This window comes from Cherax quadricarinatus, chromosome 32 (genome assembly GCF_038502225.1).
Source record: "Cherax quadricarinatus isolate ZL_2023a chromosome 32, ASM3850222v1, whole genome shotgun sequence".
NCBI classification, from domain to species: Eukaryota; Metazoa; Arthropoda; class Malacostraca; order Decapoda; family Parastacidae; genus Cherax; species Cherax quadricarinatus.
Window position 1 is genome coordinate 9445087 of NC_091323.1, and position 19631 is coordinate 9464717.

A 19631-nucleotide genomic window follows, 5' to 3' on the forward strand; every position below is an offset into this window, starting at 1 on the left:
CTTTTAATCAGCAGTGAGAAGACGACTGAATTTTCAAGCACCGAGGCACGAAGGCCTAAGAAGAAGTGTCCTGTGTGCTCCCCATGGACTGAATCAAGATGCCCTCCACCGAGCAACTTTACCAGCAGCTTAAGAAAGAATTGAGGGTAGCAAAGATGGAGATACGGTGATTGACTGAGGAAAACAAGAGGATTCGTAGTAGTCCTCCTGTTTCGAGTCCTCAGGTCAAGAAGCGATTGTGGTCAGTGGCTGAACAGCAGGGGACGAAGTTGACGATCAAGAAGACGAATGGAAAGGTAGAAACGATGAAGAAGAAAGAGACTGCTGTGGAAACTGTTGTGGAAACCTCCAACACATTCTTGGTGCTACCCGACGAATGTGAGTCAACTACTGGGATCGTCACGACGAACGACAACAAGGAAGGTAAGAATATTGTTGTTGTTGGGGATAGCCAGGTTAGATACATGGATAGGGCATTCTGCTTGAAGGACAGGAGTAGGAGACAGAGGGTTTGCTTTCCTGGGACTGGGATGGAGGATACTGTTAGCTGTCTAGAGGACATCATGAGAGGTAATGGGAGCAATCCTATTATCTGTCTCAGTGCTGGAGGCAACGATGTTGGCAGACGTATATTTATCCAACCTATATTTGAAACTACACAAAGTCCTAGCCTCACTAACCCAACTAGGTAGACTGTTCCACTCATCAACTACCCTATTTCCATTCCAATACTTTCCTATGTCCTTTCTAAATCTAAACTTGTCTAATTTAAATCCATTACTGCAGGTTCTCTCTTGGAGAGACATCCTCAAGACTTTATTAATATCCCCTTTATTAATACCCATCTTCCACTTATACACTTCGATCATGTCTCCCCTCATTCTTCGCCTAACAAGTGAATGTAATTTAAGAGTCTTCAATCTTTCTTCATAAGAAAGATTTCTAATGCTATGTATTAATTTAGTCATTCTACGTTGAATGTTTTCTAACGAATTTATGTCCATTCTGTAATAGGGAGACCAGAACTGAGCTCCATAATCTAGGTGAGGCCTTACTAATAACCTCTGGGCTTTTGTTGCTTACAGTTCTTGATATAAATCCCAATAATCTATTTGCCTTATTACATATGCTTAGGCACTGCTGTTTTGGTTTAAGGTTGCTGCTCACCATAACCCCCAAGTCCTTTTCGCAATCTGTATAGCTAGGTTCTACATTATTTAACTTATAAGTGCTAGGGTTATTGACACTCCTGAGCTTCAGAACCTTGCATTTATCTACATTGAACTGCATCTGTCACTTTTCTGGCCAAGAATAGAGATTGTCTAAACCCTCCTGAATTTCCCTAACGTCTACGTTTGAATCAATTATCCTACCTATCTTTGTATCATCGGCGAATTTGCTCATATCATTAGTAATACCCTCATCAAGGTCATTGATATAAATTATAAACAACAACGGGGATCTGTAACAAGTGGTACGCCACTTGTTACAGATCCCCTCTCAGATTTAACCCCATTTATGGACACTCTGGTGGTGACGTGTACTTAGCTCAGTGGTGACGTGTACTTAGCTCAGTGGTGACGTGTACTTAGCTAAGTGTTGATGTGTACTTAGCTGAGTGGTGACGTGTACTTACCTTTCAGTGGTGACGTGTACATAGCTTGAGTGGTGACGTGTACTTAGCTCAGTGAAGACCTGTTTGAGTGCTCTATGTGAATCTGAGCCAGGATGCCCTCTCTTGAGCAACTTTACCATCAGATTAAAGAAGAGCTTAGGGTTGCTAAGCAGGAGATACGGTGATTAACGGAGGAGAACAAGAGGACCCGAAGTAATCCTCCTGTTGTGAGTCCCCAGGTTAAGAGGAGAGCTTGGTCAGTGGCTGGGCAACATGGAACCAAGCTGAGGATCAAGAAGACTATTGGAGAGGCAGAAACAGCGAGGACCCAGAAAACTACTGTGGAAACTTCCAACCCATTTTCGGTGCTACCTGACGAATGTGGGTGTTCTACTGGGAATGTCACAATGAGCACCAATGAAGCATTGGCTGACGTAAGTGAGACATCCCTAGAAACCCAAAAGAAAACCATTGAGAGCGTCTTGACGAATTCCACAAGTGAAGGAGTAGTGCTACCTAACGAATGTGAGTCGACTACTGGGAACATCATGACGGACGTCGCCAAGGAAGGTAAAAACATTGTTGTTGTTGGGGATAACCAGATTAGGTACATCGATAGGGCATTCTGCTTGAAGGATAGGAGTAGAAAGCAGAGAGTGTGTTTTCCTGGGGCTGGGATGAAGGATATTATTAGCTGTCTGGATGACATCATGAGAGGTAATGGGAGAATCCTATTATCTGTCTCAGTGCTGGAGGCAATGATGTTGGCAGACGTAGGAGTGAGGACCTGATTAGCAGGTATAGGTCAGCAATTGAGAAAATTAAGAGGAAGGGTGGGAACCCTGTCATATATGGTATTTTGCCAAGGAGAGGAGTTGGAAATGAATGGTTGTCCAGAGCAATTGGTGTCAATTGCTGGCTGGACAAATGCTGTAAGGAAAATGCAGTGACATTCATTGACAACTGGGACCTCTTCTATGGCAGAAATGACATGTATGCCAGGGATGGGGTTCACTTACCTAGGCCTGGCGTGGGAGCACTGGCCAATGCAGTGGAGGGAGCTGTTAGGTCTTTAAACTAGGAATAGTTAGTGGTATGGGTTTTGGCGAGAAAATAGTGAAGTCACAGTGTAGTAATATGAGTACTAGAACTAGTAATAGGGAAAATCAGGTGGATATTGGAAAGCCAATGGCACTAATTGACAAGGATAGTAATAGGTTTAGCTGAATAACGGAAAAGAGCAGGAAGGGTAAAGAGAAAGGAGGGTCCTTAAATATATATTACACAAATAGCCATAGTGCTAGGAATAAGATGGACGAGGTGAGACTAGTTGCTAGTGCAGGTAACATTGATGTATTTGCCACAACTGAGACGTGGTTCAGTATGAAAAATCGGGACATGCCTGTGGAATGTCACATTCCAGGTTTTAAATTGTTCCAAGTAGATAGAAGTATCGGGAAGGGGGGTGGGATGGCATTGTATGTCCGAGATCGCTTGAACTGTTGCATAAAAACGGGTATTAAGTCTGAAGTAACACATACAGAGTCTGTTTGGATAGAATTTTCAGAGGGGCATGAAAAATTTATTTTAGGTGTGATATACCGTCCCCCAAACTTAGATAGGGACCAAGGGAGACTACTATGGGAGGAAATTGTTAGGGCCATAAGGCACGATAATGAAGTAATTCTAGGAGACTTTAACTTTAGTCATATTGATTGGAATTTCTTGACTGGGAATTTAGAATCATACTACTTCTTAGAAATAGTTCAGGATTGTTTTTTGAAGCAGTTTGTGACAGAACCTACAAAGGGTAATAACCTGCTTGACTTAGTTCTGGCAAACAATGAATCCCTTGTTAATAATTTAGAAATTTCAGAGGAACTCGGTGCTAGTGACCACAAATCAATTACATTTAGCATTGAATGGAAGTATGATAGTAGGCATAACTCAGTAACAGTCCCAGATTTTCGCTTGGCAGATTATGATGGGCTTAGAGAACACTTATCATCTCTTGACTGTGGTAACGAAAAGAGGTATCAATATGACAGTTTTCTGTACACTATACATGCTGCTCAACGAACGTTTGTCCCGAATAAAGAAATTAGATCAAATAGAAATGACCCAAAATGGATGAATAATAGGCTGAAATATCTACTAGGGCATAAGAGAGGAATTTATAGGCGTATCAAAAGAGGTAAGGGTCATCTTATGAATTAGTATATTGACATTAAGAGGGACATTAAAAGGGGGATAAGAAAAGCTAAAAGGGACTATGAAATTAAAGTTGCTAGGGATTCGAAAACTAACCCAAAAAGTTTTTTCCAGGTCTATAGAACAAAAGTTACAGATAAGATAAGTCCCCTTAAAAATAACTATGGGCATCTTACTGACAAAGAGAATGAAATGTGCTTGATTTTAAATAATTATTTTCTCTCGGTTTTTACACAGGATGACACTAACAATTTTCCAGTAATTAATTTTTATAGTGGGCTAGAAGAAGATAAATTATGTAACATCACAGTCACTAGTGAAATGGTTGTGAAGCAGATAGACAGACTGAAGCAAAATAAGTCACCGGGTCCTGATGAGGTTTTTTCAAGGGTTCTTAAGGAATGCAAAATGGAACTCTGTGAACCATTAACTAATATTTTTAATTTATCTCTTCAAGCAGGTGTAGTGTCTGATATGTGGAAGATGGCTAATGTAATTCCTATTTTTAAAACAGGGGACAAGTCGTTACCATCAAATTACCACCCAATAAGCCTGAACTCAATTGTAGGCAAATTACTAGAGTCAATTATAACTGAGATTGTAAGAAGCCATGTCGATAAGCATAGCTTGATTAATAATACTCAGCATGGATTCACGAGGCCGGTCTTGTCTAACTAGTTTATTAACTTTCTTCAGTAAAGCTTTCGAGGCTGTTGACCACAATAAAGAATTTGATATTATTTACTTAGATTTTAGTAAGGCTTTTGATAGAGTTCCGCACCAAAGACTGTTAAAGAAAGTGACAGCTCATGGCATTGGGGGAAAAGTGCTCTCGTGGATCGAGTCATGGCTCACAGACAGGAAGCAGAGAGTGTCCAAATGGGGTTAAATCCGAGTGGGGATCTGTAACAAGTGGTCTTGGGCCCGTTGTTGTTTATAATATATATCAATGATCTTGATGAGGGAATTACTAGTGATATGAGCAAATTCGCCGATGACACAAAGATAGGTAGGATAATTGATTCAAACAGATGTTAGGGAACTTCAGGAGGATTTAAACAAACTCTATTCTTGGTCAGAAAAGTGGCAGATGCAGTTCAATGTAGATAAATGCAAGGTTCTGAAGCTCGGGAGTGTCCATAATCCTAGCACTTATAAGTTAAATGATAGAGAACTTAGCCATACAGATTGCGAAAAGGACTTGGGGGTTATGGTGAGCAGCAACCTTAAACCAAGACAGCAATGCCTAAGTGTACGTAATACGGCAAATAGATTACTGGGATTTATATCAAGAAGTGTAAGCAACAGAAGTCCAGAGGTCATACTGCAGCTTTATGCATCATTCGTAAGGCCTCACCTAGATTATGGAGCTCAATTCTGGTCTCCATATTACAGAATGGACATAAATTCGTTAGAAAACATTCAGCATAGGATGACTAAATTAATATATAGCATTAGAAATCTTCCTTATGAAGAAAGATTGAAAACTCTTAAGTTACATTCACTTGTTAGACGAAGAATGAGGGGAGACCTGATCGAAGTGTATAAGTGGAAGATAGGTATTAATAAAGGGGATATTAATAAGGTCTTGAGGATATCTCTCCAACAGAGAACCCACAGTAATGGATTTAAATTAGATAAGTTTAGATTTAGAAAGGTCATAGGAAAGTATTAGTTTGGAAATAGGGTAGTTGATGAGTGGAACAGTCTGCCTAGTTGGGTTATTGAGGCTAGGACTTTGGGTAGTTTCAAATTTAGGTTGGATAAGTACATGAGTGGGAGGTGTTGGATTTGAGTGGGACTTGCACATCAGAGCTTATTTCTTGGGTAGCATTGAAAATTGGGTTGGGCAAATGTTTTGTTTGTGGGATGAATTGTAAAGGACCTGCCTAGTATGGTCCAACAGACCTGCTGCAGTGTTACTCCTTTCTTATATTCTTATGTTCCTGTCTGTGAGCCATGACTCGATCCATGAGAGCACCCTTCCCGCAATGCCATGAGCTGTCACTTTCTTTAACAGTCTTTGGTGCGGAACTCTATCAAAAGCCTTACTAAAATCTAAGTAAATAATATCAATTTCTTTATCATGGTCAACAGCCTCAAAAGCTTTACTGAAGAAAGTTAATAAATTAGTTAGACAAGAATGGCCTCTTGTGAATCCATGCTGAGTACATTAATCAAGCTATGCTTATGGAGATGGCTTCTTATAATCTCAGCTATAATTGACTCTAGTAATTTGCCTACAATTGAGGTCAGGCTTATTTGGCGGTAATTTGACGGTAACGACTTGTCTCCTGCTTTAAAAATAGGAATTACATTAGCCTTCTTCCACATATCAGACACTACACCTGTTTGAAGAGATAAATTAAAAATATTAGTTAGCGGTTCACAGAGTTCCATTTTGTATTCCTTAAGAACCCTTGAATAAAGTTCATCAGGACACGGCGACTTATTTTGCTTCAGTCGGTCTATTTGTTTCATATAATCTCATCTATAATTGACTCTAGTAATTTGTCTACAATTGAGGTCAGGCTTATTGGGCGGTAATTTGATGGTAACGACTTGTCTCCTGCTTTAAAAATAGGAATTACATTAGCCATCTTCCACATATCAGACACTACACCTGTTTGAAGAGATAAATTAAAAATATTAGTTAACAGTTCACAGAGGTCCATTTTGGATTCCTTAAGAACCCTTGAAGGAAGCTCATCAGGACCCGGCGACTTATATTGCTTCAGTCGGTCTATTTGTTTCATAACCATTTCTCTAGTGACTGTGATGTTACATAATTTATTTTCTTCAGGCCCACTGTAAATATTAATTACTGGAATATTGTTAGTGTCTTCCTGTGTAAAAACCGAGAGGAAATAATTATTTAAAATCGAGCACATTTCATTCTCTTTGTCAGTAAGATGCCCATAGTTATTTTGAAGGTGACCTATTTTATCTCTAACTTTCATTCCATATACCTGGAAAAAACTTTTTGGGTTAGTTTTCGAATCCCTAGCAAATATAATTTCATAGCCCCTTCTAGCTTGGCAAAATGTTTCCAGAATAAAGATTCCTGAATGTTGCACAAGTGTCTCTTCATCAACTTGTCGGCTTTTTAAACCATTTATACACAGACTTTAAAAGATGTTTCACTCAAGATTGAGCTTTATAGTCTTGATATAGCTCTTGTTTTTTTTTTGCCCACATGCGAGGTTCTTATTTTTGGCCTCACTGCCTCAACAGCTCAGTATCACTGACTGCTTTCGGTAATATGCCTGACCGTAGAGACAAATGGCCTATTGGCCACTTGATTCATATGCCTGATGCCTTGCAAACCAACGTATTAAAATAAACATTTTGTCATGAAACTTAATCTGAGAGCCAGTATGTCATTCACTTTTGAAACGCATTGCATGTGACAACACCCAAGTAAAGCATGAAACAAAGCTGGTGTAAATATTTGCCAAAATAATAGGTGAAGGTTCTAATATTCCGGTCATACTTAAATGACGAAAAAAAACGTGGACCAAAGTGCTGATGCATCACCCCACATCCTCAAAGAAAGATTGAGAGGGGAGATAAGCAGAATGAGAAATATAGACATAGATCACCTACCTGAGGGCACCCGAGAAGATACAGGCGACAAAGAGTCCTGGTAAACAGGGGACGGAGCTAAGACGGTCCATGACGTAGAAGGGAAGGATCTGATCCTTCTTGGTGATGAGACCGGCTGCAAGGGGATCACATCCCTCGTAAGTCGCAAATATCACAAGACCTGAGGATTTGGTAACCCAGTTTCAGGATCCTAGTAAAAATTTGAGAAATATGTCTCAGCGTTGTTCGTAGGGGTTTCTATCGTTATTGATAATGTTGAATCTAAATGGAAACACATGAAGCCTGTGTTGTCTTGTTTGCTGAAAGTTTCATAGGAGCGTTGTTGACATAGGAAGTGCTGAGTATTTTAGACGTAACAGGATGACATAGATCAAACACGTTCACAGTGCTTCTGTCATACCAAAAAAAAAGAAGTCAAGATTCATATTAGAGGAAACCTGTCGCCATGACTGACAAAACTCACTCATAGTGACACGTGTGCTCATTTTCCAGTTTGTCAGCCTCGCTATTCCATTTATAATCAAAACTCATCAATGTGCCTCACATGTTCACCATTCCACACACAATCACCATTCCACATGCTATCATCTTTCCACCCCATACTATCATTGTCCCACACTCCATTCCCATCCCACACACTGTCACCATACTGCACTATCAATACTACACACCATCACTACCACACACTGTCACTACCACATCATCACTATCACACACCACTACAACAAACCTTCACTACCACATCATCACTATCACACACCATCATTACCAAATGCCATCACTATCACACAATCACTACCACACACACCATCACTACCACATACTATCACTACCACACCATCACTACCACACACTATAACTACAACACACCATCACTACCACACCATCACTACCACACACCATCACTACCACACACCATCATTACAACACACCATCACTATGCCACACTATCACTACCACACACCATCACTACCACACACCATCACTATCACACACCATTACTACCACACACCATCACTACCACACATCATCACTACACCACACTATCACTAACATGCTCCATCGCTACCACACACCATCATTACCACACACCATCACTATCACACACCATCACTACCATGCACAATCACTATCACACACCATCACTACCACACACCATCTCGACCACACACCATCACTTCCAAACACTGTCACTACCTCACGCCATCACTACCACACACCATTACTACCACACACCATCACTACCACACACCATCACTACTGCACCATCACTAATACACATCATTACTACCACACTCCATCACTACTACACACCATCACTACTGCACACTATCACTACCACACTCCATCACTACCACATACCATCACTACCATACACCATCACTACTGCACACCACTACCACACACCATCACTACCTCTCACCATCACTACCACACACCATCACTACCACACACCATCACTACCACACACCATCACTACCACAAACCATCACTATCACACACCATCACTAACACATGCCACCACTATCATACACCATCACTACCATGCATCATCACTACCACACACCATCACTATCACACACTATCACTACCACACACCATCACTATCAACACCATCACTGCCACACACCATCACTACCACACACCATCACTGTCACACACCATCACTACCACACACCATAACTACCACACACCATCACTAACACACACCATCACTACCACACACCATCACTACCACACACTATCACTACCACACACCATCACTACCACACACCTTCACTATCACACACTATCACTATCACACACCACTACCACACACCATCACTACCACATGCCATCATTATCATACACCATCACTACCACACACCATCACTGTCACACACCATCACTACCACACACCATCACTACCACACATCATCACTATCACACACCATCACTAACACATGCCACCACTATCATACACAATCACTACCATGCATCATCACTACCACACACCATCACTATCACACACTATCACTACCACACACCATCACTACCAAACACCATCACTGCCACACACCATCACTACCACACACCATCACTGTCACACACCATCACTACCACACACCATAACTACCACACACCATCACTAACACACACCATCACTACCACACACCATCACTACCACACACTATCACTACCACACACCATCACTACCACACACCTTCACTATCACACACTATCACTATCACACACCACTACCACACACCATCACTACCACATGCCATCATTATCATACACCATCACTACCACACACCATCACTGTCACACACCATCACTACCACACACCATCACTATCACACACCATCACTTCTACACACCATCACTACCACACACCATCACTACCTCATACCATCACTACCACACACCACTACTACACACCATCACTACCACACACCATCACTACCACACACCATCACTACCACACACCATCACTACCACACACCATCACTACCACACACCATCACTACAACACATCACTATTACACACCATCACTATCACACACCATCACTTCTACACACCATTACTACCACACACCATCACTACCACATACCATCACTACCACACACCACTACCACACACCATCACTACCACACACCATCACTACCACACACCATCACTATCACTCACCATCACTGTCACACACCATCACTACCGCACACAATCACTACCACACATCATCACTATCACACACCATCACTACTACTCATTATCACTACCACACACCATCACTACCACACACTATCACTACCACACACCATCACTACCACACACCATCACTACCACACACCATCACTACCACACACCATCACTACCACACACCATCACTACCACTCCTCATCACTATCACACACCATCACTACCACACACCATCACTACCGCACACCATCACTACCACACACCATCACTACCACACCCCATCACTACAACACATAATCACTATCACACACAATCAGTATCACATGCCATCACTATCACACACCATCACTACCATGCATCATCACTACCACATACCATCACTATCACACACTATCACTACCACACACCATCACTACCAAACACCATCACTGCCACACACCATCACTACCTCATACCATCACTACCACACACCACTACTACACACCATCACTACCACACACCATCACTACCACACACCATCACTACCACACACCATCACTACCACACACCATCACTACCACACACCATCACTACCACACATCATCACTATCACACACCATCACTATCACACACCATCACTTCTACACACCATCACTACCACACACCATCACTACCACATACCATCACTACCACACACCACTACCACACACCATCACTACCACACACCATCACTACCACACACCATCACTATCACTCACCATCACTACCACACACCATCACTGTCACACACCATCACTACCACACACCATCACTACCACACATCATCACTATCACACACCATCACTACTACTCATTATCACTACCACACACCATCACTACCACACACTATCACTACCACACACCATCACTACCACACACCATCACTACCACACACCATCACTACCACACACCATCACTACCACACACCATCACTACCACTCCTCATCACTACCACACACCATCACTACCACACACCATCACTACCGCACACCATCACTACCACACACCATCACTACCACACCCCATCACTACAACACATAATCACTATCACACACAATCAGTATCACATGCCATCACTATCACACACCATCACTACCATGCATCATCACTACCACATACCATCACTATCACACACTATCACTACCACACACCATCACTACCAAACACCATCACTGCCACACACCATCACTACCACACACCATCACTATCACATACCATCACTACCACACACTGTCACTACCACACACCATCACTACCACACACCTTCACTATGACACACCATCACTATCACACATCACTACCACACACCATCACTACCACATGCCATCATTATCATACACCATCACTACCACACACCATCACTGTCACACACAATCACTAGCACATACCATCACTACCACACATCATCACTATCACACACCATCACTATCACACACCATCACTTCCACACACTATCACTACCACACACCATCACTACCACATACCATCACTACCACACACCATCACTACCACACACTATCACTACCACAAACCATCACTATCACACACCTTCACTATCATACACCATCACTATCACACACCACTACCACACACCATCACTACCGCACACCATCACTACCACACACCATCACTACCACTCACCATCACTACCACACACCATCACTACCACACACCATCACTACCACACACCACCACTACCACACACCATCACTACTACTCATTATCACTACCACACACCATCACTACCACACACTATCACTACCACACACCATCACTACCACACACCATCACTACCACACACAATCACTATCACACACCATCACTATCACATGCCATCACTATCACACACCATCACTACCATGCATCATCACTACCACACACCATCACTATCACACACTATCACTACCACACACCATCACTACCAAACACCATCACTGCCACACACCATCACTACCACACACCATCACTGTCACACACCATCACTACCACACACCATCACTACCACACACCATCACTAACACACACCATCACTATCACACACCATCACTACCACATACCATCACTACCACACACTATCACTACCACACACCATCACTACCACACACCTTCACTATCACACACCATCACTATCACACACCACTACCACACACCATCACTACCACACACCATCATTATCATACACCATCACTACCACACACCATCACTGTCACACACAATCACTACCACACACCATCACTACCACACATCATCACTATCACACACCATCACTATCACACACCATCACTTCCACATACCATCACTACCACACACCATCACTTCCACACACAATCACTATCATACACCATCACAATCACATGCCATCACTATCACACACCATCACTACCATGCATCATCACTACCACACACCATCACTATCACACACTGTCACTACCACACACAATCACTACCAAACACCATCACTGCCACACACCATCACTACCACACACCGTCACTGTCACTCACCATCACTGCCACACACCATCACTACCACACACCATCACTAACACACACCATCACTAACACACAGTATCACTATCACACACCATCACTACCACACAACATCACTACCACACACACAATCACTACCACACACCATCACTACCACACACCTTCACTATCATCACCACTACCACACACCATCACTACCATACGTCATCATTGTCATACACCATCACTACCACACACCATCACTGTCACACACCATTACTACCACACACTATCACTACCACACATCATCACTATCACACACCATCACTATCATACACCATCACTTCTACACACCATCACTACCACACACCATCACTATCACATACCATCACTACCACACACCATCACTACCACACACCATCACTACCACACACTATCACTACTACACACCATCATTACCACACACCTTCACTATCACACACCATCACTATCACACACCACTACCACACACCATCACTACCACACACCATCACTACCACACACCATCACTACCACACACCATGACCACCAAACACCATCACTACCACACAACATCACTACCACACACCATCATTATCACACACCATCACTACCACACACCATCACTATCCACACCATCAGCAAGCCTCACCTGTGATCATGGTGAGAGAGATGAGCAGGATGGTAACAGGAATCATCATAAAAATTGACCTGAAAGAATCAGAAGTTTGTCAAGCATAATTCTGGTATCATCCACCAGGTATATGAAAACACATTCGATTTTCCCAGCATAATTTTGACAAGCGGGCACTATGACCCCTTGTCCAGGGAACCTAATTAAACGAAAAAAACAATTAAAATTAAAAATATATAAAGTTTGAAAGCAAATAACAAAGGTATTTTTTGTTTTAAATTTTTATTTAGTGTCAGTCTTAAATTAAAATGGGCAGCAATATAACAGTTCCATACTCTAAACATATGACTGAAAATAGTTTCAGAAAATGATGTACCAGCAAAGAGCATCTATTTTTTTATGCCTTATTAGGCCATTATGCCCGAGCATGTGCTGGACTTTCTTCAGCATTGATGAACTGAACTCATCGATTCCAGGGTGAGGGACTGATTACCTCAAACTCCACTTCTGTTTCCACCGTTCTTTGCATTGGACTGATGAAGTCACTATGTGGCAAAACATTTCCTCAATAAAGATTCCAAATTGTTGTACAAGTGTCTCATTTTCAGGTTTCAAATTATTGGACGCTGTTGCTTCCAAAGTAATTTTCCTAATGTTCTTTCTTTAGTTTTATGATGCTTATAAGCATTCCAATATGTATTATTTATTTATAAATACTGATGTTTGTTTGATGTTTATTAGATAAAATTACTAACATATGAAGTCAGAAGGTACTATCTGGTGCTGTAACATTGTTCACTAATTTTGTACAATATGGAAATCACATAATACATCCTCCAGGACTCAAGTCCAGCTGACCGGTTTCCCTTAAATCTCTTTCATTTATAAACTCAGTCCGGTATAAAAAGTTATTAATCTTTTATAGAAGCAGTATTGTTGTGTCACGTTACATGACCTCTTATAGACCTCAAAAAATAGAACTGGGAGTAAGTTTGACACATGCACAGCAATATTTATGGGTATACAGTACTCACATATAAGCATGAGTGAGGGACTTCATGCTGACATAGCGTTGGACGGCGGTCTGAGTGCAAGAATACCGGTATAACGTCCTCACTATGGTACTAATGACGATATTAGCAACGGTGTGACGCTCCATGAGGTCATACCCGTACCTGCAGAACAGCAGCAGGGAATGATGGGTAGGCAGTGTCCACAATGTTTGTTTAATGAAGACACAACAGAGAAAGATGTTACAACGATGAAGACTGAGTTATCTTTGAGCGAACGCTGTATTTAGGTTGGATAAGTACATGAGTGGAAGGGGTTGGATTTGAGAGGGACTTGCACATCGGAGCTTGTTTCTTGGGTGGCATTGAAAATTGGGTTGGTCAAATGTTAGTTAGTGGGATGAATTGTAAAGGACCTGCCTAGTATGGGCCAGCAGGCCTGCTGCAGTGTTCCTCCTTTCTTATGTTCTTATTACGAACACTTAGTCTCCTCTAGTGTTACATTACCACTGATACATAATGGGAATATTTCCTGTGTATAAAATATATTTAATTTTGTCCTATTTAGGAATAAATCCACAAGCAGACTTCACTGCTTATGGAATATATGAACATATTTGGCCTAAGTGAACCTAAATGGATATGAGAGAAAAGAAGAGAATAAAGGTAATGTATATTTAGCCTAACACTGCTGCACTTTTTCTGCAGGCTTTGATAAGGGTCTCAGGCTGACAAATACATATACAGATTTTATATTCTGTTGTTTTTATCTCCAAGCAAAATTATTTTGTCTCAGTGTATATTATGATGAAGTGTAGGACACATGTGCAACACTTAGGTGTCTATTGATAATGGCAAGATATATGAGCAACATTAAGATAGACTTATTGATGAAATATTTTGCCTGTATAGCAAGCTTTATGAAATAGAGAGGTGATTACAAAACTGAATTGCCATTATAATCATCTCTGTACTTAATGGATGAAGCCTAGTGAGCGGTCAAAACATTCGTCAAAAAAGACTCTAAAGTGATAAAAAAGTGTCTTACTCATCAATTTGTCGGTACTGTATACCATTTATAAGTACAATATACACTCATCATATATTATGTTTGGATGTATTTGTGTGCAAGGTAATCCTTTGCAAAACCGCACTTATAAACTGAAATTAAAATGGTCGAAGAGAAAAAAATACTCGTACTGCCACAAAGAGAAAAATCAAGAATTTTCCACTTGTCAACAAACAGAAAATTCGTTGCCAAAGATATTTGAACATATTGAGGGTATTTTGGGGTTGCTGAATTTGAAAATGACAGTAGAATTTTCAAATTGGCTCTAGTTTGTGAGACATTGCGTACATGCCCTTAATTAGATTTTTTTTAATTATTTAGTATTTAGTCGTATTAGTAGTTTATGTGACATTTATTGTGGCAAAGGAGTCGTATCAACAATAAATGACCACGTGACAATATTCGGTAACCTTTATTACAATATTTTGTAACCTTTATTTTGTTATTTGTTTTTCAGACGAGCATGACTTCTTTAAGAAGAGCCTACGTAAACAATCCCAGTGCATTTTACTACCTTTGTGGTGAATATTATTTGCAAAAATAAAGAAAAAACATAAGAGATTTTTGCAAAAAAAGCTTATCTTTCTTATTTTGGAGTGGCACTTGGAGAACATGACAAGTCTTGGGCTCCCCGAATGGTTTGAAAAACCTGTGTAGAATGCTTACCACAGTGGAAAAATAGGCAAAGGAAAATTTTTTTTAAACTTCGGTGTGTCTATGGTGTGGAGAAAGCCAAAAAAAAAACACCACAACGAATTTTATTTCTGTATGGTGAATGTAAAAGGCTTCAACTGATACATGAAATTTAAGTGGGAATATCCTGATCTGGAGTCAGCAAGGAGACCTGTGCCACACAGTGAAGACATTGCCATACCAGTGTTTACAACACTATCTGACCTTCCCTTGTCAGTTGCTGAAGAAACTCAGGGTTTAGAATATAACTAGAGTGATAGCAGTAGAAGTGAACATGAAATAAACATTTCAACACCCCAGCAGTTCTCCCAAGAAGAACTCAATGATCTGATATGTGACTTTAGTCTGTCAAAGAAAGCATCTGAACTTTTAGCATCCAGACTAAAAGAAAAGAACTGTCTACTACAAGAAGTTTAAAATAGCAGCTTATCGGACAAAAGAGGTTGAACTCTGTCCTTGCTTCAGCCAAGACGAAGAACTTGTATACTGTAATAACATCCCTGGACTTCTTCGAATGTGGCTTGAATATCGACCAGGAGATTGGCGGCTGTTTACAGACAGCTCCATTAGAAGCCTGAAATGTATCTTATTGCACAGTGGTAAACAATATGCATCTCTTCCAATTGCTCACTCAACAAAACTTAAAGAAAAATATGATAATATCAAAATGGCTTTCACATGCATTAATTAGTGGTATCCGAATTATCTTACCATGTTAGTCTGTTATAATATAGAATGAAATGCTAGAATGTATTACATGATTTGGCTTTGCATGATCTAAAATATAAATTCAGTGCAATTTGTAAGTTAGCCTCGCCTGACCAATATATTTTTTACATCTTTTATGTTTTTTAGTGGGATACCAAATTTAACAAAAACTTGATCTAATCAAGAAAAACCGATGACATATTCGGAATCGGCACCACAAAATTACTCTAAAATCGGTGTAATGTCATTGACAAGAAAATGAGCGTTGACCAGTGTTATTATATTCCCGGAAAAGCGTTAAACACGTAGGAGGTAATACAGCTTCTTAGAAATGACAGACAATCCCCTGGAAAAATCTTGAGAATTTTCTTTGATCACGTCCGATTGTTATATTCTCCTACTCCCAAATATTTTTCTTTAAAACTCTTGTATTCTCTTCTCCGAGGATAACTTTAAGGAGTACTTTCCAACAGCCTAATTCACTAGAGATCTGTTAGCACACGACAGATCGATCCTCCACTACTTTCGATGAATAACCCACAGATAATGAATGCAAAACACAATATGTCAAAGATGTGCAGGCCCTCATAGAATTAATTCTTATGAAAATTATTATTTTTATTGATGGGGTATCCGTAAACCTATAAGGAGATAATCAAGTTTGATCCCAGGAAGAGAAGAGTAGCTACATTTTTTTGACTCGGAAGACCTTCATCTGTATGAAAGCACCTTCCTTGAAGGGTCCCCTTGAAAGCACATTTGAAGGGCTCCCATGAAAGATCCTTTCTTGAAGGGCCCTCATGAAAGAGCCTTCCTTGAAGGGCCCCCATGAAAACACATTTCAAGGGTTCCCATAAAAGTGCCTTCTTTGAAGGGTCCTTACGTAAAGATCTGAGGTCCAGCTCTGTCGTGTTGGACGCTGATTTCCCACACACGCTGGAAGCTGCCCATGCCGATGAGTCCCTTGATGATGACGGCGATGAGGCCCAGGATGAGGATAAAGAGCTGCAACACGTCAGTCCACACCACCGTCTTCATCCCTCCCTGAGACAAATTAAAAGTTGGTTTAGAAAGACACGTAAGCAAACACTACGGCATATTTATTAGAAAACGTTTCAGGCCTGGGATCTTAATCACTTCTAACATACAGAGGTTGAAAGACATTATATATAGGCGGAGAGTGAGGTGTGAGTGACGCATGGTGACCTGAAGAATGCCATGTGCGGATGAGGATGGGTAGACGATGAGATCATGTGATTCCTGTGTAGGTGGGTTGGTGGTGCTTAGCCTACTTGAGTGTCATGTATGGTAATGTTTTAGAAATTTTGTGGTTTCCAGTGTTACGTTCTATTGTGTCGGTGACGGCGATTAGTGAGATTTCTAGATACCATCGGCATCTGAGTTCTGATTCGGTGAGAACGAATTGTGCCTCATCAAATTGTGCCAGTTCATCAAATGCCTCGTGGAGTCTCTGTGGAGGACACAAGCGTACCTGTTACGTGTACGCGTCTCTGTTACTGGCAATTCGATGCTCGTTCAGGTGGCCGCAAGATCTCTGCCTGTCTCGCCTACATATTTTTTGGAACAGAATCCACAGAGTGTGGTGTAGACGCCTGCTGTGGAAGTTAGAGGTGCTGGGCTGCATTTCGTAATGAGGCCTCACTACAAAGACAGCCAAGGGTCTATTGGTAATCTTCCACATGTATGCTAGGAGGCAGTTGAACAGTCTTGGGTCTCTTAGTGAACACATGGCACCCATGCTTTTCATTGAAGGAATGTTGCATCTCCTGCCGATTTTTTTTTCCTTTAGTAGGGAGTAATTTTCATGTGAAAGTTTGGTACTAATCCCTCTAGGATTTTCCAAATGTCAGTACCTAAGCAGCCGGGCTGTGGTTCGTAAGTCGGTTTGCATGCAGCCAGGAGTACCAGCCTGGTTGATCAGACCTTGGTCCACCACGAGGCCTGGTCTCAGACCTGGCCAGTGGGGCGCTGACCCCCGAAACCCTCTCCAGGTATACGTCTAAAGATCAGGCCTTAAAATTTAATTTAGTAAAAAAAAAGTGTCTGTATACACGGCATTAGCTAAGCGAGAAGACTTTAATGACTCTTAACAAAACCCAGGTAAACACTGTGAGAAAAAATTGTATAAGTATTTAGTTATGCAGAGAAGTGCAAAACTGCTTAAAAATGAATAACACATAAGAAGCTCCCCCCAAAAATTGGAAAGAATAAAAGTGAATGAAATATTCGCTTTCCATCACTCTCGTAGCTGTGGGAAGCAACGTTACAGGTGGCTTCAATGAGCCCAAAGATAGGTATCCAGAGAATATATATATATATATATATATATATATATATATATATATATATATATATATATATATATATATATATATATATATATATATATATATGTACATATATATATATATATATATATATATATATATATATATATATATATATATATATATATATATATAATATATATATATATATATATATATATATATATATATATATATATATATATATATATATATATATATATAATATATATATATATATATATATATATATATATATATATATATATATATATATATATATATATATATATACTTACACTTTGGTCATACTTCACAGACACGCACATGCATATACTATATATACATACATCTAGGTTTTTCTCCTTTTTCTAAATAGCTCTTGCTCTTCTTTATTTCTTCTATTATCCATGGGGAAGTGGAAAAGAATCTTTCCTCCGTAAGCCATGCGTGTCGTATGAGGTGACTAAAATGCCGGAAGCAATGGGCTAGTAACCCCTTCTCCTGTAGACATTTACTAAAAAAGAGAAGAAGAAAAACTTTATAAAACTGGGATGCTTTAATGTGCGTGGATGT

At 40.5% G+C, this 19631-nt stretch overlaps 1 protein-coding gene across 1 annotated transcript in view; it reads right to left on the minus strand.

Annotated features, from left to right (window-relative positions):
• Positions 1 to 19631, minus strand: part of LOC128690091 (sodium-dependent multivitamin transporter-like) — a gene marked incomplete at its 3' end in the record, with an annotated part of 122674 nt that overhangs the window by 7302 nt on the left and 95741 nt on the right. Inside the window, 4 exon segments of the mRNA XM_070090446.1 lie at positions 7433 to 7592; positions 13267 to 13325; positions 14283 to 14423; positions 17612 to 17772. Coding sequence (XP_069946547.1) covers positions 7433 to 7592; positions 13267 to 13325; positions 14283 to 14423; positions 17612 to 17772 — 521 coding nt within the window.